General features: G+C 46.4%; 1 protein-coding gene across 1 annotated transcript in view; it reads left to right on the plus strand.

Annotated features, from left to right (window-relative positions):
• Positions 1 to 7,139, plus strand: part of RHPN1 (rhophilin Rho GTPase binding protein 1) — a 50,023-nt gene extending 42,884 nt beyond the window's left edge. The window contains exons 14-15 of the mRNA XM_087931819.1: positions 1,779 to 1,937; positions 6,532 to 7,139. Coding sequence (XP_087787945.1) covers positions 1,779 to 1,937; positions 6,532 to 6,735 — 363 coding nt within the window. The 3' untranslated portion in view covers positions 6,736 to 7,139. The remainder of the gene's footprint in view (positions 1 to 1,778; positions 1,938 to 6,531) is intronic.
• The last annotated feature ends 14,773 nt before the right edge of the window (positions 7,140 to 21,912 follow it).

Consider the following 21,912-nt stretch of genomic DNA (forward strand, 5'->3'; position numbering starts at 1 on the left):
GAAATTTCAGTAGAAGCTCAAGAACCCCGCAACCAAGTTGATCAAACGGCCAGTCGGTTCTTGGCCATTTAAGTCGGTTTTCGGCCAATAAAGAGCAGCCGTATCCGTGCATCTACAAAAGGGGTCATTCAGCATTCCTTTAAGAACTTGGGAGGCTTGGGAGAACAGATACACGGAAACTGAATCCCTGGACGCAACAACAAGGACTTGATCGCCCAAGTCACAAAGAAGGGGCGGGAGACGTGACCTCGGCCACCATGGGGAACTTCAAAGGGAGACTATGCAAAATTAATGGCCGGGAAGGATAGTCTTATCAGCAGCCAGGAACCATGAGAGGTAAGCTGATCTCCATGACCCAGTGGTCATGCTGTGTGTCCAGCCGAAGACCAGCTGCCGGACGGGAAACAACAGGAAAAGTTTTGTTTTGATGGAAGCTATTTCGGTGGCGTGTTTCCAACCCCACCTCATTTTCCGTGCCCCCACCTAATGTCATGTTCATCTCACAGCCCTCTTTCCTGGCTGACCTCCCCAAGCCCTTTTTGAATTACAGATTTACAGAGTTGGAAGGGACCTTGTAGGTCATCTAGTCCAACCCCACCCCCCACCCAAGCAGGAGACCCTATACCGTTTCTGACAAATGGCAGTCTGGTCTCTTCTTGAAAGCTTCCATGGATGGAGCTCCCACAACTTCTGGAGGAAAGTAGTTCCACTTGGTTAAAAGAACTACAGAATAATGTTTAGAAGGGACCTTGGAGGTCATCTAGTCCAACCCCTGTGCCCAAGCAGAAGACCTTACAACGTTTCCGACAAATGGCAGTCCAGTCTCTTCTTGAAAACTTCCAGTGATGGAGCTCCCACAACTTCTGATTGAAAGCAGTTCCACTGGTTAAAAGAACTATGGAACAATGTTTGGAAGGGACCTTAGAGGTCTTCTAGTCCAACCCCCCACCCAAGCAGGAGACCCTACACCGTTTCCAACAAACGGCAGTCCAATCTCCCCTTAAAAGCCTCCAGGGATGAAGCTCCTACAACTTCTGAAGGCAACTTCTATTCCATTGGTTGATTGTTCTCATTCTTTGAAAATCTCTCCTTATTTCCAGGAGGAATCTCTCCTTGTTCAGGTTCCATCCATTATTCCTTGTCTGGCCTTCAGGTACCTTGGAAAATAGCTTGACCCCTTCCTCCTCCTCTCTGTGGCAGCCCCTATATTATTGGAAGACCGCTATCCTGTCTCCCCTGGTCCTTCTCTTCTCTGGTCTAGCCAGGCCCAGTTCTTGCAACCCAGGGATGTCAAAGTCGATTTCATGGAGGGCGGCATCAGGGTTGTGTTTGACCTTGGGGGTCGGGGAAGGTGTGGCCAACATGACGTCATTCGTGTCGGGGGCACCTGTGGTGGCCCGAGCTCCCTGCCAGCAAAAACAAGCTGCTGAGTTCCGTTTTTGGCTGGGGCGGCCTCCTGCATCTCTCCGCCACCGAAAATGGAGCTCGGGGGCACGTGTGGCCTTCACGAGCTCCATTTTCGGCTGGGATGGCCTCCTGCAACCCTCCGCCACCGAAAACGGAACTCCATTTTCCCAGCAGAGGTACCGCAGGCTGGTCCTTCTCTGTTTCCAGGGTGGCCCTGCGGGGGGTGAATGCAGCCCCCCCCACCCTTGAGTTTGACACCCCTGCTGTATTGGTTCACCGTCTATTTTAGTCTCCCTCCCCACCTCTTCCCAACCCCTCCCCTCCCAACCTGAACCAACTCCCGCAAATTATGCCCGTTTCTATCTCGGCAGGAAGCCGGCTTGAAAGAAGGGGACTACATTGTCTCCATCAACGGCCAAGACTGCAGGTGGTCCAAGCACGCAGATGTGGTGCAGCTGTTGAAGGTGGCCGGAGAGGAGGGGGTGAAAGTGGGTGTGATCACTCTGCTACCCCCAGAAGGACAGAGCAAGGTAAGGCGAGGAGGATGGGGGGGCAGGGGTGGTGGATGATGGGGTAGGGTGGAACCCAAATGGTCTGGGGCCTTGAGGTCTCCCAAGAGAGGGCCTGCAACCTTTTACATCTAGTGTCAGGATTCCGGCAGTTGCCCCCCCATTTAAATCATGAGTCTCGAGCCAAACTTCCAAAACTTCAAAAGGATTTATTGGGAGTTAACATGCCGGCACTGCCTGGGTGGAGCCGACTCTGAGGCACATCATTCATTGTCACCCTTGACCCTAGTTTTCTCTCCACCCCCGGGTGTATCATAATTCATATTCTCCAATGGAACACCTCCATAGCCCAGAGTCATCCATCAGGCTCTCCAGTTAGAATTTTGCGTGGCAGAAACCTCAGTCACCTAGTTACTATCTTTAAAAACATTTATGGAATGCACCTTTCGGTTGGCAACTCTAAAAAAGACCAGAGAAATATTTTATGAGTTAACATCTAGTTACAATGGACTTATGAACGGTTTTCACACTTAACGGCTGTTGCAGCATCGCCGTGGTCATCGCGTGATCAAAATTTGGATGCTTGGCAACCAGTTCATAGTTATGACAGTTGCAGCGTCCCTGTGATTCCCTTTTACGACCATCTGATAAGCAAAGTCGATAGAAAAGCCAGGTTCACTTTGCAACCGGGTCGCTAATTGAACCACTACAGGGATTCCCTTAACAACAGCGGCAAGAAAGGTCATAAAATGGGGGACAAAACTCACTTAACAAACATCTCGTGTAGCCACATAAATTTTGGGGTTCCGTTGTGGACGTTAAGTCGAGGACTACCGATATAACCTATTGGTCCGCGTTCCAAGTAACGTACCCATTGAAAGCAGAACTCCGAGGCTGGTAGATTCCTCAAAGAACAATTTATTTGGATACTCCCTATTGGCACAGCGGATGAAAACCGACTCTGAGAGTTCCTGCGGTTTTCACCCGATTAAAAAGTGAACGTTGCTCTTTCCCCCAAGTCACTAGTCACATTGTCCAATTGAGATGCTGGCTGGTTGCTTGGTTACTTTGTTCCTCCTCTCCCCTGATACCTGTTTGAATGTCCTTGGTTCCTACAGGAAAACTTTTCGTTTGGACTATAAAACCCCAGTTGTGTGATGACCCCGGGTGGGATACAAAATAAACACAGTCACAAAAAACAGGGGAAGCCCCTTTTATTCCTTCCCTTTGCTTCAGGGCTCCAAATATCCTTGACTGCAGACAAAAAACTCCCCCACAAGCAGTTAGGAAAAGAAGGAAATGCCGTTTAAACTAAAAATGCCCATAAATTATAGAGAGTAAAAACAACACAAACCACACTGAAGCAATTAAGGGAACCAGGCAAGATAAGGGCTTGAAGACGTCCACAGATATCGGAACACACACTGGGAAGGACGCCAAACTCAGAGAGGAACGACAGACTAGAGATATTTCCACGCTTTGTTTCCAGCACTGGCCCATATGCATGTCTGTCCTTTTAACCAGTTCTCACAGCTGCAGCCCATGAAGGGGATCAAGGCCCTTTCCTCCCCGTAGACCATGCCATTCCCATTTCTCCCTTATCCTCTTTTCCCTGCGTGCCCTAGGATGGAGAGGGGATGGGCCTGGGCCTTCCCCTGACTGCCCAGCCGGCCTCTGCCCTTCCCCAGCCTCCTCCACAACCCCCGGAGCCACACTTTCACTTCCTGTTGGCTGTTCCTCCTCTCCCTCAGAGTCAGTCTCCACCAGGGGCATGACAAGCTATTTCCCTCCCCCCGTCCCTCCTTCTTCCTTGACCTCAGCCAGGTTCGCTTCAGGGTTGACAGTCGGACCCCCTTAACTGACGACGAGCTCCTATATAAAACATATTAGAATGTGCCGAAATGGACAAACTTAACAATAGAACTAAAAGGCAAAGAGGAATCAGAATATGTGAGATAGATGGTATAAGTAGATAGAACGTAGGAATAAGGATTAATGTGTAAAAATAAATGTAAATATATGTATTATCGATGACACAATACTGTTAACAATGTAAATAGAGATATGTAATCTTGAAAATAAATAAAGTAATAAAATAATAATCAAGAAGTCTGCAGGTTCAAAAGCTTTTATAAAAATGACAAAAAACAACGGTTATGAAAAATGCTGTTTTTATTATTCCCTTCCCCTTCGACCTCTTCTTGTAGATCTTTGGATCCAACCACCCTCCTGGGTATTCGATTCCACTGTCAAATTGCTTTCATTGCTAAAATAATTATTCAGAACTTATTAAACTTAATTTCCCATAAATTAAAAAAAGAAAAGAAAAACGGATAATGAGCTCCTGAAAAAAGAAAAGAAACCACAATAGAGGTTAATCGGTGTTTAAATTAACCACCTCTTCCTCCTCCCCCGGGGGTCCCTTTGGTTTTTGAGGATATTTCTTCGTGGAACTGTGTAACCAACCTTGTCTGCCTTTACATCTCAGCTCTTTACCCATGTCGCTTCGGAGAGCGGGTACCCCTTCCATTGTACGAGGTATTGCAATCTCCCCTTGTACAATTTGGAATCTAAAATAATCTGTCAACTCCAAAAACATTCCTAAGCCTGTTTTAGTACCCTGTTTCTCCAACAATACAATATATACACACATAAAAATATATTTTATGTATATATGTGTGTGTGCATACATATATACGTATACATATACATATACATACATATACACATACATACATACATACATACCCTGTTTCTCCAACAACACGGCCTCCCCCAATAGGAAGTCCCAGCATGTTTTATAGGCATGAAATGAAATTAAGCCCCTCCCCTCAAATTAAGGCTTACATTAAAACATGCAAAATGGGGGGAGGAATGGGGGGGGACTTGCCGTTAGGAAGTACTTTTGTTGCACACCCGGATATGGTGCTGCCTGCATTGACCCCAATACAAAGTGCCCCACCAATGCCGAGGTCAACATCCAAGCTGTCGCTGCCCGCCTGCCCAAAGATGCAAGGGGGGGGGAATTAAGTCACCCCCGAAAAGACGACCTAGCCATTTTTTTGGGGCTCAAAAAAGAAAAAAGACCCGGCCTTATTATATGAGAAACACGGTAGTTGCCATTAAAAAGTGGGGGGGGGGGAATCTGGAAGAGCAGGCAGCAGTTGAAAGCGAAAGTACATTCAATTCTTATCTTTCAAAGATTGTAACTAAAATACCAGAGCTTTTGCCTGCGAATATATTTAATTGGAAAACGTGAACCATGACACCCAGCCCATAATTGGAGAATGTGATTGATGACACCCAGCTTGTGAATGTGCTCAATGGGAGAATCTGATTTATGAGACACCCAGGGGGGGAGAGGGGGAAACGGGGTGACAGGGGACTGTAAATTACGTATGCCAGAGTTGGCTTCATACAGGACAGTGCCAGCATGTAGCCTCTAATAAATCCTTCGAAGTTTTTTGAAGTTTGGCTCGAGAATCATGATTTAATTTGGGCAGTTGCTGGAATCCTGACATTCCCATTATTTCGTGATGCCTTCAGAATTGACACTATTCTTTATTTAAAAATACATGCATTCGATTCATCTTTCCTTTTACGGTGCATCTTCTGGTTACAAATGTCTTGTGCCATAAAAATTACATTTTAGAACCATATTCGTTATTTTAATATTAATTCTCTATTCTCGTCATATTTTTATCGTATAAGTATACAAATTATTTCTATTACTCTCACATTTCTTTTCTTTACGGATTCAATTCTGTTAACTTATTTCCTGTATTTCAATGGTCTAATAATTATTTCTAGCTGTCATATTTTTTTTCTCTAAGCCATTGATAAAATAATTCCCATATCTGATAATATTCAGTTTGTTCCTGTTCTTTAATTGCAAGCGTCATGCCCCTGTCAGAGTCTGAATCCGAGGAGGAAGACGAACAGCTGACAGGGAGTGGGAGTGTGGCTCCGTTGGCTGTGGAGGAGACTGGGGAAGGGCAAAGCCTGGCTGGGCAGAGCAGGAGAGAGGTAGAACAAGGGAGAAGGGATTCAAAGGAAGACCCAAGTGCACCCCCTCTTCATCCTAAGGCACGCAGGGAGGACGGAGAAGAGAGCAATGTGGGTTGCCTGGCTTACGGGGGAGGAAAGGGCCCTGATTCCCTTCATTAGCCACACCTGGGAATGAAAGTTTAAAAGAACTGAATGCTGAGTGCAGCAGCTGCTGGGAGCAAACATAACTTTATCCAGTGTTGTCTTTGCTTATCTGTGTTCCTGGCGTCTTTCCAACTGTGTGAGTTTTGCCGTGCCTTCAAGTCTGAAATTCTTGCTCCTGCCCTGCCCAACTAATTACCTCAGTTTGACTTGATTGGACTTAAAGTTACAGTTTGCATTGACCATGTTTTGGACTTGATTCTCTGCAGCCAAAGGTTGTTCCTGGGAGTTTCTCTCCAGCCCAGAAGGTAACCTGGACATTGAGGGCAAAGTTGGAGCTATTAAAGGGACTCTTATTGATTATCTGACTGCGTTGCCTTTGTGCCACGCCCTTCATTTCTGCACATTCTAGCATTTTCCTTATTACATCCTCTTCATTGATCATCTGGTCTTCCTTTTTCTCCAGAAGGTGGACCAGAAGGCGGCAGTCATGACCTCCAGAGGAGTGGGCGCTGTGCCGAAAAGCAACAAAGAGAACAACCGCAAGACCCCGCTGCCGAGCAAAGCCGGCGGGGGTCTCCTCGCCTGGGGACGGAAGAGCAAACGCAGCAAAAGCTGCGGCTCCATGACCCACCCCTTCGCCATGGGGGATAACACACTGGCCCACTGAGCCTGCCCACCGGATCCATCCTCCCTGGACTGGAGAAGTGGAGACGGTTGTCCATCATGCAGAATTTTTTTTTTTTTTTTTGGACCTCTTCAGAAGAGAGACTCGTTTTGGGAAGGTGGACCAGAATTGTCTCACCTTGCTTCTGGGGGGAGTGGGGTGGAGTGTGGTGGGAAAAATGTGCCTTGGGAGAAAAATTAATTCTGCACCACTAAATGTCCTGATGACTTAAGATGAAGCTCTGTGATGATGGGATGTCTGTGTTAGTGTTCCAGAAATTCCTCCGCTCCGACAAATAACTCCGAGACAGACATCTCCAAAGTTCTTTCATTAGAGGAGTAAACTGGCACAACTGGGAAATCCCAAATCTGAAAGTTCCTTGTAATAAGTAAAAAATTACAAATCCACCCCCTGTACCCCTCACGGCATCACATGCCCCAATCACCTTCTGTCCCAACTTGAGAGGTCCTCTCAACCAGGTGCAGAAACAACATGACCTTGACTTAGGAAAAGAATTCTATTATGTCTAACCACATACACCCCCCAAAAAATTCCCCCCTCCCATTTTCCCAGGCTCAAGAATGTGGCAGTGTGGAAGCGTCCGTTGCTAATATGGCTTCCAAAGCTGACAGTCTGCCTCTTTTAAGGACATACTGGAGACCCCCGCTGTGGCCATCCATTGCCTGATTGGTGGATATTTTTCTGGAAGCATCGGACTGGGCATCGTTGGAAGTTAGGACGGATGGACTTTGAAACCAAGCCTCGAAGGGGTAGGGTGGGGGTTCAAATCTTGCCGGTATCAGCAAGACAGGAGAATTTGGGGGGCGGCCCTCTGCATCGGTTGAACTTGTGGAGAAATGGATGGGGTTGACCCAGGCCCAGCTTGTCAAGATGGTGTGGGGTGGCCTGGCCTTGGGAAGAATAGTGCAGCTGTCCTCAGCCCATCATGGAAAAAGCGGGGTGCAGCTCCTAGTGGGGAGACAGATGCTAAAAAGTCTGGGAGAATATCTGTAGGAGGAACCCAAAGGTGCTTTTTTCAAGGGGCAACTGAACTTTCTTTTTTTTTCTTTTCACTTCTCATCCAAGAAGCTTCTTCAGCTCTAACTAGATAATGGGGAATGGAAGGATTTATGTTGGTTGCAGGCAGCTGGTCATTTGCATCCGTTTTAGAGAGTCCTTGAGGCCACTTGGAAGTTTATCTGTGTCCTCAAGGTCACCTGAGTGGTGCAAATTGGGTGTGGAGCCTTCTTGGAAATGTTGAAAGGACTCTGTTGTAGACTGGAGATACATGATGTTGTATCCCTCCCGCTTTGTTGAGAGAGGGCTGTTCAATTTGGACATAGATGGCCTCTTTGACCCCTTTTTCAAACCGGGAGACCCTGAGGACACAGGAAAACCTCCAAGTGGCCTCAACAACCCTCTAAAAAAGGATGCAAATGACCAGCTGTCTGCAAGAAGCTGAAGAAGCTTCTTGAATGGTAAGCGAAACCTCTTCAAAGAAAAAACCTCTTGAAAAAGCGTTGTTTAGGACCACCGTGTCAAACTCAATTTCATTGAGTGCTGCATCAGGGCTGTGGCTGACCTTGGTCGGGAGCTGGCTGGATAAGGCCAACTGGGTGGGTGTGGCCAGCTTGACGCTGCTCCCCAAATTGCTGGCATGTTTCCTCTTCGCGTTGAGTAGACCGGGCCGAAGCCATGCTGCCCAATCTTTCCTCTTCATGCAGGGTAGACCAGGATGGTCCGCAGGCCGGATCTGGCCACATCGTGGGCTGCATCCAGCCACAGGCCTTGAGTTTTGACATCCCTGGTCCAGTTGAAAGAGAGCCCTCTCCAGTTGAAAGCATAACAAGAAACAACGGATGGAAACTGATCAAGCAACCTAGAGCTAAATAGAAATGTCCTGACGTTGAGGACAATTCACCAGAGGAATAGCTTTCCTCCAGAAGCTATGGATGCTCCGTCGGTGGAAGTCTCAAAATCACATGAAGTATTAGTATCACTTTATAAGGCCTCGGTAAGACCACAGCTGGAATCCTGCGTCCAGTTTTGGTTGCCGCGATGTAAAAAAGGATGTTGAGACTCTAGCAAGAGGGCGGAGTAGAGCAACTCAAGAGGATTAGGGGAGTGGAGGCTAAAACATAACAAAGAACAGTTGCTGGAATTGGGGCTGTCTAACGAAAAGGAGTAGAAGTGACATGATTGTGTTCCAATATCTAAAGGGTTGCCATAAAGAAGAAGGGGTCAAGCTATTCTCCAAAGCCCTAGAAGGCAGGACAAGAAGCGATGGATGAAAACCTATCAAGGAGAGAAGCAACCTAGAAATAAGGAAGAATTTCCTGACAGTGGAGACAATTGATCAGTGGGACATCTTCCCTCCAGAAGTTGTAAATGCTCCAATACTGGAAGTGCTTAGGAAGAGACTGGACAACCATTTGTGCGAAATGTTACAAGGCTTCCTGCTTGAGCAGAGGGTTGGACTAGAAGACCTCCAAGATCCTTTCCAACTCTTTGTTAATTCTGTGTTTGTGGCTTCCCAAACCAGGTGAGTTAACGGAAAGGCTGTAGGTAAGTTTCCGCAGGGTCCTTCCAACTCGACGTTTGAGAAGATCCTCGGTGACTGGAAGCCATCAGCCGTGTGGTGTTTGAAGACCAGTTTCTGTGCTTTTCTGCATGTTATTTAACAGTCACGGCGCTGGTTGGATTCGAGGCGCGTCTTTAGAAGTTGCTTCCGGTGTTAGTCTTGGAAAATGTTCTGTGGCAATTTAAAAAAGAGTGTGCTTCAAGTGTGCACCATGTCTCTCTCTTGACACCATGCCAGCAATGTGAGGCAGCAGCCAAAAAGGCCAACACAGCCCTAGGTTGCATTAACAGAGGGATAGAATCAAGATCTCATGAAGTGTTACTATCAGTTTACAATGCCTTGGTAAGGCCACACTTGGAATCCTGCGTCCAGCCTTGGTCACCAGATGTAAAAAAGACGTTGAGACTGTAGAAAGAGTGTAGAGAAGAGCAACCCAAGACGATTAGGGGACTGGAGGCTTAAACCATACAAAGAATGGTTGCTGAAATTGAGTAGGTCTACTCCAGTGAAGAGAAGGACCAGGGGAGACACGAGAGCAGCCTTCCAACATTTGAGAGGCTGCCACAAAGAAGAGGGAGTCAAGCTATTCTCCAAAGCACCAGAAGGCAGGACAAGAAGCAACGGATGGAAACTGATCAAGGAGAGAAGCAACATAGAAATAAGGAGAAATTTCCTGATACTGTAAACAGTTGCCTCAAGAAGTTGTGGGTGCTCTTTTAAGAAGAGATTGGATAACCATTTGTTGAAATGGCATAAGGGGTTAGACTAGAAGACCTCCAAGGTCCCATCCACCTCTGTTCTGCTATTCTGGAAGCCTGAGTTTTCATGAGGTTCAAGTTGAATTTCTGACAGCTCGGTTGAACTTGGGATCTGGGGGTGGGGAGCCTGAAATGTGTAAATTAATTTAATGTTGATTAAAAGAGGTAGAAGGGACTGAGATATTACAATAAGAGCATAATTATCATTCGTAAAGGCCAGAAGTCGCTCCTACATTTCTTAAATTGGAGGGTTTTTCCCCCTCTTTAATTGCTTGCTCTTTTCCCCCGCCTCTCCTGTTTTCTTTCCAATTTGGCTTTTATTCTTTGGAAAAACTCTTCACAAACACTGAAAAAAGGGGAAAAAAAAACTCAACTGCTGGAATGGGTGGTGATATTTCCACCTGCTGCATGTGCCTGATAACACTTGACTTATAACTGTAATTGAGCCGGAAATTGCTCTTATTAATCCTTGCGGCACTTAAGCAGTTCCCCAGGTGTGACTGGACCTGATTTTACAACATTGTTTGCAAGCATGAAACAAACACAGGAGTCATTAAGTAAATCCATTTTACCTAATGGGTGGGGTGGAGGCTTTGCCATAAATTGAAAACTAACAGCGGAAACTGGCAAAAAAATAATAATCAAAAATCACATTCATGTGATCAAGATTACACAAATCACCAGACAGGTGAGTGGATAATCCATCACACAAAATGTGATCACCTCACCATGTGGGATTCCCAAAAAGTGCTTTCCAAAACACAACTGGACTTCCTTGGGTTTTTTTTTTCCTTGAAGACGTTTTGCTCCTCGTCCAAGGAGCTTCTTCGGTTTACTTTATAAAGCCTTCGTAAGGCCACACCTGGAATACTGCATCCAATTCTGGTCGTCACTACATTAAAAAAAAAAAGATGTTGAGACTTTTGGAAAAAGTGCAGAGAAGAGCAACTAAGATGATTAAAGGACCAGAGATTAAAACGTGAAGAAAGGTTGCAGGAATTGGGTTTGGCCAGAGAAAAGGAGGACTAAAGGTGACATAATAGCTGTACTCCAGTAATTGAGGGGCGACCCCAAAGAAGAGGGGGTCAACCTGTTCTCCAAAGCACTTTTTTTAAAAGGACAATTAAACAATGGACGGAAACTAACCAAGGAAAGAAGCAACCTGGAATTAAGGAGAAAGTTCCTAACAATTAACCAGCGGAACAGCTTGCCTATAGAATGGAATGGAATAGAGTAGAGTAGAATAGAACAGAAAGAATAGAACGGAATGAATAGAATAGGAATAAGAATAGAACAGGACAGGAATAGAATAGGAAGAGAATAGAATAGAACAGAACAGAAGGAATAGAACAGAATGAATACAATAGAATAGGAATAGGACAGGAATAGAATAGGAATAGAGTAGAATAGAACAGAACAGAAAGAATAGAACGGAATGAATAGAATAGGAATAAGAATAGAACAGGACAGGAAGAGAATAGGAAGAGAATAAGAATAGAGAACAGAACAGAAGGAATAGAACAGAATGAATACAATAGAATAGGAATAGAACAGGACAGGAATAGAATAGGAATAGGAATAGAGTAGAACAGAACAGAACAGAAAGAATAGAATAGGAATAAGAATAGAACAGGACAGGAAGAAGAATAGGAAGAGAATAGAATAGAACAGAACAGAAGGAATAGAACAGAATGAATACAATAGAATAGGAATAGAACAGGACAGGAATAGAATAGAATAGAATAGGAATAGAGTAGAATAGAATAGAACAGAATAAGACGGAAGAATAGAATAGGAATAAGAATAGAACAGGACAGGAATAGAATAGGAAGAGAATAGAATAGAACAGAACAGAAGGAATAGAACAGAATGAATACAATAGAATAGGAATAGAACAGGACAGGAATAGAATAGAATAGGAATAGAGTAGAATAGAACAGAACAGAATAAAGAGAGAACAAAGAATAGAACAGAACAATGAATAGAATAGAATAAAATAAAAGCAGAATAGAATAAAAGAATAGAATAGAATAGAATAATGAATGGAAGAGAATAGAATAGAATAGCCAAGTGTGATTGGACACGCAAAGAATTTGTCTTGGTGCATCTGCTCTCGGTGTACATAAAAGATGCATTAGTCAAGAGTCAAGAATTAGAGATCATGAGTGGTCCATCGCTGGGTGTTTTTAAGAAGAATCTAGACAGTCGCTTATCTGAAATGGTGCAGGTTCTCTTGCTTGAGCAGGGGGTTGGACTGGAAGACCTCCGGGGTCCCTTCCAGCTCTACTCTGATTGAGAGGTGAAATGTCTTCAAGGAAAAAACAAAAGTCCAGTTGCCTTTCGAAAAGCACCTTTGGGACAACCATGACCCGGATAAATGCTAATCTCCAAAGACAGTCACTGTGTGGTATGTATATATGTGTGCGGGCATGTGACCACCGTGCTACCCACGACACCAAGACCAGAGGGCTCTTTTATTCCTGGCCATGAAGCGTTTAGTGGTTATTCTCAGAAGTTATGAAGCAGCAATCGCGCCCTTATCTCGGCCGTAGAAGGAAAAGGCTAGTAACCTTTTTGTCTTCGCGTGCTAAAAGTGTGCGCATGCATGCTTGTCTGCACCCATAATGCAATGCTTGTGGGACCCCCTCCTGCTTGCTCCGCCACACTGCGCGTGCTTGTGTGACGCCCCGCTCCCTCCACACATGCATGCATGACCCCCACGCTCCGCCCACCCCCTGCGCATGCGCCACAACCCCACCACACTCCCTGTGTCCTGTTTTGGGCCTAGTAGGCCTCCCTGAAGCCTCCTGGGAGCAAAAATGGGCAGCGGGGGATATGCACCGCATCTCCCCCTGTGCTCCTCCCGCCCCCCACACATGCACATGTCTTCCGCTTGTGCCCTGCCCTCCATGCATGCACGGTAGAGGCCCAAAAAATCACCTGGCCGTCAGGAGGCGCATGTGCAAATGTGCGGTGGAGCTGAGCTGGGACAATGGCTCCCATTCCCATGGAGGGGGTTCGCCAACACGGGGTTAGGATGATGTTGCTATTGGCAGATCAAGGGAGATGAACAGATTGAGCCTGGCTTATGAGAAATTGATCCAATAGAACAGGGTGGGGGGGTGATTAATTTGCCCAAGATCTCAGAAAAGGCAGGCACACCTGTGTGTGTTTATGATACACCTGTGGAGGTGATTAGCAGCATCAAGTTTCTGGGTGTGCAGCTAACGAGTAGGCTGGCTTTGTTGCTCAACGGTGAGATCCTGTTGACGCGGGCACAACAGCGCCTGGATTTTCTATGTCCCATGACAAAAGGACATCTTCCTCGCCCTCTCCTTACCGCTTCCTATAGAGCAGTGGCAGGGGTGGGATTCAAATTTTTTTAACAACCGGTTCTGTGGGCGTGGCTTACTTGGTGGGCGTGGCTTGGTGGTCATGTGATTGGATGGGCGTGGCCAGCTCAACATCACTCACATCGAGGCACGCATCTCCTCGCCTGGCCTCTCATCCCTGTGGGGATGCAGCAACAGTCGTAAGTGTGAAAAATAGTCATAAATCACTTTTTCAGTGCCATTGTAACTGAGTGGTCACTCCACACAAGCAAAGTACCAGCAAAGGAGAAGGAAAAAAAACTCCAGAGAAGTTCCTGAGACAGGAAGTCTAGTCCTGCCAAGAATGTAATAAGGGTTAACGGAGAGGCAGTTTCTGTAAGCAACACCAGAATGTTTCCTTCCTGCCTTCCTTACAGGATTAGCCCAGTAATTTCTTCTAACAACCAGTTCTCCGAAGTGCTTAGAAGGTTAACAACCGGTTTTAGCAAATAGGTGCGAAGCTGCAGAATCCCACCCCTGAGCACGGGTGTCAAACTTGATTTCATTGAAGGCCACATCAAGGTTGTGTTCAACTTTGGGGGGAGGGGATGACAAGGTGGGCATGGCCAGCATTTAACTTGTGTCGGGATGGGTGCCTGAATTGGCCCAAGCACTCTGCCAGCAAAAACAGGCTCCTGAGCTCCGTTTTTGGCTGGGACGTCTTCCTGCAACCTTCTGCCAGTGAAAATGGAGCTTAGGGGCCACACACAGCCCTTGCATGCTCCATTTTCAGCTGGGATGTCTTCCTGCTAGCAAAAATGGAGCTCAGGAGAGCCGCATGCAGTCCTTACGAGCTCCATTTTTGCTGACAGAGGCACCGTGGCCTGGTCCTTCGCTATTTCCGGGGCAGTCTTGTGGACTAGATCTAGGCACTCCGGGGGCTGGATCCAGCCCCCAGGCCTTGAGTTTGATACCCCTGTTATAGAGGGACAATCCAACAGCATCCTGTCACATGGCATTACTGTCTGGTTTGGAAGCATTACTGCTTCGTACAGGCAGGCTGTGCAGAGGGTGGTGAGGACAGCAGAAAAGATTATTGGCAGTTCACTCCCTTCTAAGATATGGCACATAAGCGATGCTTGAGTGGGGTCCACGGGATTGTGTGGGATGCTACACATCCTCTCCATAACCTGTTCTCCTTATTACTTTCGGCCACAGTTTTGCTCCATGTGGTATCAGCCTTGTGTACTCTCCTTTTTCCACTACATATTCAAAATGGACAGTGATATATGTGTGTGTGTATACATATGTACAGTACAGGTATATATTTCTGTATGTGTATTGCATGTGTACATTTCTGTTGTGTATGTGTTTGGGTACATATACACTTTTTCTCGAGAGAAGGGAACAGAATTTTATTTTTAATGTGGCTCTCTGTGCTCACAGTAAAAAAAAAATGACAATAAAAGTTATCTTGAGGCCACATGAGAAATCGGGACTGTTTTGGAGGGCTGAACCAAAGAGGGCTGTGTGAAGGTACATAAGCGTGCAAATACACACTCTACATAAGGACATTGGGAAATAAAAATAACCATTGCTTTCAAAATAAAAGCAAATCCATGGACAGGGCTGGACAGGACAGCCAATGGCCAGATTGTGGTCTTTTGGTTTGGATAAAAGGGGAGTAACTGGTGCCATTTCCCAATCAAACCCAAATAAAAACACCTCAAGGGCATCAGCCAGGATCTCTCCATTCCAAGGACTGTTTTCCTCCGGTACAAGGAACATTATACCCAAGCCTTGTTCTGCTTCTGGGGATGTGGCTGCCAAGCAGGGGTGGGATTCTACCAGTTTGCACTGATTCGCTAGAACCGGTTGTTAACCTAAGAAGTTCGGAGAACCGGTTGTTAGAAGAAATTACAGGGCTAATCCTGTAAGGAAGGCAGGAAGGAAACATTCTGGTGTTGCTTAGAGAAACTGTCTCTCCGTTAACCCTTATTACATTCTTGGCAGGGCTAGACTTCCTGTCTCAGGAACATCTCTGAAGTTTTTTTCCCCTCCTTTGCTGGTACTTTGCTTGTGCGGAGTGACCATTCAAAGTTACAATGGCACTGAAAAAAGTGACTTATGACCGTGTTTCACACTTACGACTGTTGCAGCATCCCCACAGGGATGAGAGGCCAGGCGAGGAGACGCGTGCCTCGATGTGAGTGATATGGAGTTGGCCACGCCCAGACAATAACATGACTACCAAGCCACGTCCACCCAGTCACATGACCACCAAGCCACGCCCACCACCTAAGCCATGCCCACATAACCAGTTCTTAAAAAAATTTGAATCCCACCCCTGCTGCCAAGTGGTGATATTCTGCGGTGTGTGTCTCAACCTGAAGATGTGTGTCCCCAAAGATGCAATTTCAAAAGGCAACTGGACTTTGTTTTTCCCTGAAGATGTTTTGCTTCTCATCCAAGAAGCTTCTTCAGTTCCGACTGAATGGTGGAGAATGGAAGGCGTGTATTGGAGAAGCCTTCTGTGAGTTCCTTGGACTGCAAGGTAATCCAAACAGTCAGCCCTAGAGGAGATCAACCCTGGCTGCTCTTTAGAAGGCCAGATCCTGAAGATGAAACTCAAAAAGACTTTGGCCATTTCGTGAGAAGGAAGGACTCGCTGGAGAAGAGCCGAACGCTGAGAACAATGGAGAGGCAAAGAAGAAGGGGACGGCAGAGAAGGAGCGGGCTGGGTGGAGTCCCTGAAGCAGTCGGCGTGAGCTTAAATGGACTCTGGAGGATGGTAGAGGACAGGAAGGCCTGGATAAACACTGTCCATAGTGTTGCGATGGGTCAGACACGACTTCGCGACTAACAACAAAAAAGTATTCCTTGAAGTCACCTGGTCATTAGCACTCTGAAGAGTTATTGAGGCAACTTGGAGGCGTACCTGTCCCCTCGGGGTCACCTGGATAGTATGAATGGGTGTGGAGCCTTCTTGGAAAATGCAGATGGGACTGCTGAATCTTACCCCGATGAGTTTGTTCTCCTATGTTGTGCCGCGCGTTTTATGAAGCGGTTGTTTTGTTTCTCCAGATACACAGGCTTGCAAATGTCTCCCTGAATTGTGCTGCATATGTGACACTGCTTGAATTTGTGTGGACTTCCACCTCCTGGAGCTCTCCTCCCCAGCCAGGATTCTGGGAGTGGAAGTCCACGCATTTTCAAGTTGTTAAGGTTCACATGTGCTCAGTCTCTCAACTCACGGTAAGCGACATAAAGAGCTTGGCGGACTTCCTTAAATCCATTGTCCTGGCATTACACAATGGCAAGAAGATCCATCACCAACCCCTTGCCTTAACATGGGGTGGGGAGGGACCAGACGAAACAATTAGAGGTGGGTGTTGAGAACATGAGGTTGTCTATTGCCAAGTTGTTGAGAGGTTCCAGAATTGCTCTGCACCAATTAGCTGTGGCTTGGCCTGTTTCTAGGAATGCGTCCAGCATTCTTGTGGACATTTGCTACACTTGTTTCCTCAAGTAGCCCAATTTTGCTTCAATTGTTCCTTAATGTTCTATGAATTCTGTTGATCTTATTAAGTAAGCAAACACCTCCATAGATGCCAGGTGCCTTGGCAACTCGTAAAGCATTCCTGGCCTGCTCCTGAGTTGCCATAGGCAGGAGGAGTGGGGGGGAAACGGATGAGAACAGCACAGCAGCCACAACCAGTAGCACATTCCTCACATACTTTCTTCAAGGCTGTATCCCAGGCTACCAGGACCAACCGGAGAGGCCTAGCACTGAAAGTGCTCCATTGGAGAATGTGATTTATGACACACCCTGGGGGGGAGGGGGGAAACAGGGTCATGGGGGGCCATAAATTACATGGGGCGGAGCTGACTTTATTTGGGTACGTGCTGACATGTCGCTCCTAGTAAATAAATGGATTTTTAAAAACTTGGCTCCTCGAGGCTCATGGTTTAATTAGGGCATCCGTCGGAACCCTGACATGCCTCTTCCAGGTCCAGGTAGACAGTGGCCAGGGGGTTCTCCTCCAGGCCCGGATGCTCAGTGGTCAGAAACTGGACAGAAGATATTTGCCAAGAGAACCTGGGCAGACCCCAGCCCCAAATGCATCAGCAACCAAATCGTTTGTACAATAAAACCCGCCCAAGAGAAACATCTGCCAAGGATTTTTACCTACCACAGATGGTGGCTGGCGATGAATCCAAAGTGAAGCCACGAAGACCCAACATACAAAAAAGAACATCAAGGCAGGATGTTCTTTAGACTCGATTCCCCACAACACCTGGATGACTTGTCGGTAGCTTCATATGTTGTGGAAACGCCAGCTGGCCGTTTCTAAATTGTTTTAGGGTTTGTGCTGTGCAAAGGCAGCTCATGGCCACTTAGTCAACAAAACCAACCATGGTTAGACCCCACCACAACCTAGCATTTGTGCGAAGGTTCAGAACCAAAGTTTTGCTTCCAGTCCCTGGAATGCATTTATGGGGTCTCCCGACTCAAGAGACAGGAAGTGAGAAGGTCATCAGGAGTTGCTGGAATTACACGCTAGGATAATCCAGAATTGGAAAAAGGGAGATTGTTAGGGACCTGAAAAGGAATAACTCGAGACCAGTGAAAAGTGGCACCCCATTTCTAGAGGAGACTGGACTCAACACAGAAGCAGGTGCCCCCAAACTGTTTCAGTCCAGCTTTTGAGGGCCTGGAGAAGGAAAAAAAGGGCAGGATTTCTCCCCGCCCCCCCCCAAAATGGGATTTTCCTAGTAAGGAAACAATGTTAAATTTAGGCATCAAAGTTCTCCTACAACTATGGAGAAATTTCCTGACCGCGCAGACAATCAGTGGAACAGTTTCCTTCAGAAGCTGTGGGTGCTCCGACACTGTACCCACTTGCATGCTGACAGGCCACAGCTGTTATGGCCATGGTGCATCTACATTGTGGGTGCTGCCTGACCTGCGGTTTCCAAACACAATTCCAAGTATTTATTTAACCTCGGGTTGGCTTAGAGGTGGAACCCTCGCCTCACAATTGGGAAGCTGAGAGTTTGATCCTAGGTAGCAGAAGAAATTTCTCTCTGCGTGTGCAATGAGGTATTGTCTGCTGTGAACGCCACAGAGGCATCGGAAAGAGCATCCAGCCGGTAAATGCTCAGTTCCAATCAGTTGCCCTGATCCCACTTTGAAGCAAGGGATTGCAGGGTCTTTAAAAGAAAAGTCCTGCACGGCTTTGCATTTAAATATTAGATCTTTTGGGTACACAGTCAGTGTTGGATGTATCTTTTGTGTATATTCGTAGATATTGTACTCTCTAATTGCAAATGGAGACGCAGGTACTCTGTTTTTCTTATCTTCATTTTTAAGTGCTTTGGTTTTATTGTATTGCAAACAGTTGCTGGGGTGCATCCACAGTTTCATTGTACTTGTACAATAATAAAGTAGTTCTTCTTCTATGTCTAGACCAGGGGTCGTCAACCTTTTGGACCTCAGGGACCACCAAACTCATAATTTTAAATCCCAGGGACCACTAACTGGTTATGTGGGCATGGCCTAATTTGTGGGTGTGGCTTGGTGGTCATGTGACTGGGCATGGCTTGTATGTAAATATTATATTTATATATTGATTATTTTTTATATATAAAAAATCAGGCAAAGCAGGCAGGCAGATTGAGTTGCTCATAGAATCACAGATTCATTCAGAAATCTACCTATCTGCTATCGGCTAGCTCAGTCTGTCACATAAAATTTGCTTGCAAGCAAACTCATAAAATTAACTCACAATACACTATGTCTGTAAATATTGAATTTTTTTTATTAAAAAGAGAGCAACTTTTACCCAAAATCAGGCAAAGCAGGCAGGCAGATTGAGTTGCTCACAGAATCATTCAGTGATCTATCTATCTGCCATCGGCTACCTCAGTCTCTCAAATTTGCTTGACGTGAGTCTGCACTGAATAATAGAATCTTCAGTCCTAAGGGAGGTTCAGCTGTGCTTAAAAGCAGAGCCGAAGGTCTAAAGACTAGCTAGGAAGCCAGAAATCCAACCATTTCCTGCTTCCTACCTAATCTAAATCTCACAGCTGATGGTCAGAAAAATAGCAATTTAGCAGGCAAGTTTGCCGGGTAAAGACTGGGCGGGGAGGGTTAACGCGGGCCATGTGGGCGGCGCAGCCTTGTGTTTCCGTGCAGCCTGGATTAATTGCTTTGCGGGGGTACTCTGGGAGTAAGATTTCTCTGAGGCCAAAATTTTCTCATGGCCCACCAGTGGGCCGCGGCCCACCAGTTGGCGACCGCTGGTCTAGACTAGGGGAGACATGATAGCAGTGTTCCAATATTTGAGGGGCTGCCACAAAGAAGAGGGAGTTTTCCCAAACACCAGAAGGCAGAACAAGTCGTCATTGGTGGAAATTAAGCACGGAGAGATCCAACTGAAAACTAAGGAGAAATTTCCTGACAGTGAGAACTAGCCAGTGGAACAGCTTGCCACCAGAAGTTGTGGGTGCTCCATCACTGGAGGTTTTCAAGAAGAAATTGGACAACCATTTGTCCAGAATGGTACTGGACAGGGGTGTCCAAACTTCAGAACTTTAAAACTTGAAGACATCAACTCGCAGAATTCCCCAGGCAACCATGCTGGTATAAGGTCCACTGCTTGAACGGGTTGGACTAGAACAGTGGTCGCCAACCAGTGGGCCGGGTATCACTGATGGTCCTTGAGAAAATTTTGGTGGTCCACAGAGAAATGTCATCCTCAAAGCAATTAATCCAGGCTGCAGTGGGAACACAAGGCTGTGCAACCCACATGGCCTGTGGGAACACAAGGCTTGCGTCACTTGCATTGCAAGCAACACGAGGTAGTGAGGGGAGAGGGGAAAGGGCGGAGGGGGGGGACTCACCCCACGCGCCCAACGCGCCTGGCCCGGGCACCGGGTTGCTTCTTTCCGCTTCTTTCTTCTTCTGCTTTTGGCTGCACGCAAGAAAAGCAGTGAAAGTCTTTCTCTTCCCCCAAACTCCGCCAGAAATGAGTCTTTGGGACCCTGCAAGGCCTCCTGCTCCAAGAGTCTGCGTGTGCGACAAATCTCACAAAGACTCCTTTCTGGCAGAGTTTGAGGGAGAGAAAGAAATGACTTCTGCTGCTTTCCTTGCATGAAGCCAAAAGTCTCTCTCTCTCTCTCTCTTCCCCCTTGAGAAAGGAGCTGGAGACGGTATCCTGCGATCCCAAATAAAGAACGATCGATCGATAGAACGGGGTGGGGAATTTTCCTGCAGACTTTTTTGGGGGGATTTTCCCAGGGGGGCTCTGGTCTGCAGGATTTAAAATGATGAGTTTGGTGATCCCTGAAGTCCGAGAGGTTGGCAACCCCCTGCTCTAAAAGGATGCAAATGACCAGCTGTTTGCAAGGAACATACGTGGACTAGAAGACCTCTAAGGCCCCTTCCAAGTCTTGTTATTCTGTTAATGAGCTGAAAATGGGGCGCGTGTGTTTATGTAATCTCACCCACCAATGCATTTTTTTTTTTTTCCTCAGAAAGATGACCAGACCTCTTAGGAGACAAGACTCTGCGTGTAACCCTTTAATCGTCATTGGAAAGCTTCATTCCCAAGAGCAGGAATAAATATATTTCTGAAGAGGGGGTGAGGGGGAGGCAAAACGCTGGAAAGCAACAACTGAATAAATAACAAAAAAAAAGAGAGCATTCTTCTCACGCACGAATCCAAAAAAAAAAACCAAAAAAGTTGGCATGAATGATATTTACAACTCGGAACTCCGTTCTGTGGTTAGCCAACGGATCGCGTCGGTTTTCCGCGAGAGCTCTTTGCAACCGCGTTCCCGTGATTGAACCCCTATCTCTCCCCTCCCCCACAATGCAGTTGGATTGGGACTGCAATTCCCACCCTCCCCAGCCAGGATGCTGGGAATTGCAGTCCTAATGCTGCTGGAGGTGGATACCAGATTGGGAAGAAAAGGAAAAAAAAAATCTCTATTATCGGTGTTTTCCAATCTTGGCCACTTTAAAGATGGGTTAGACTAGAGTTGAAGTCCACTCATCTTAGAGCGGCCAACATTGAGAAACACTGCTCTATATAATAAATTCTCTCAAGAAGGACAGGAATTGTGTGCCTGTTGTTAAAGACGAAGTTATCCTCTGTTCACCGGCACCCAATTGACCTGTGTCTACCCTGAAAATTCCCCAAAATTCATAGCCAGACCCTTACACAACGGGCGGTTGGTCCACCATCATTCGTTCTTGACCGATCGAACTACCCCCCACCCAAAACGCCCCACTCAGATTCCCAAAACGGCTGTAAAAAGAGGCAAGCTTCCTTCCTATTTACAAAAACCAAAAAAAAAACCCAAAAACAAAAAAAGGCATGTTGGCCAGAGAACTTTCTAAGCTGATTGTGCAAAATCGATGACCGTCGGAAAAAGAAGGGCCCAAGGGCTTTTGCAGACCCGGCTTGGAGGTTTTGGTCTTTCCTCTTGTTTCTGCGCTGTTGCTGTTTTTCATCAACCGTTC

This window comes from Pseudonaja textilis, chromosome 3 (assembly GCF_049901715.1).
Source record: "Pseudonaja textilis isolate UNSWEBS1 chromosome 3, rPseTex1.2, whole genome shotgun sequence".
NCBI lineage: Eukaryota > Metazoa > Chordata > Lepidosauria > Squamata > Elapidae > Pseudonaja > Pseudonaja textilis.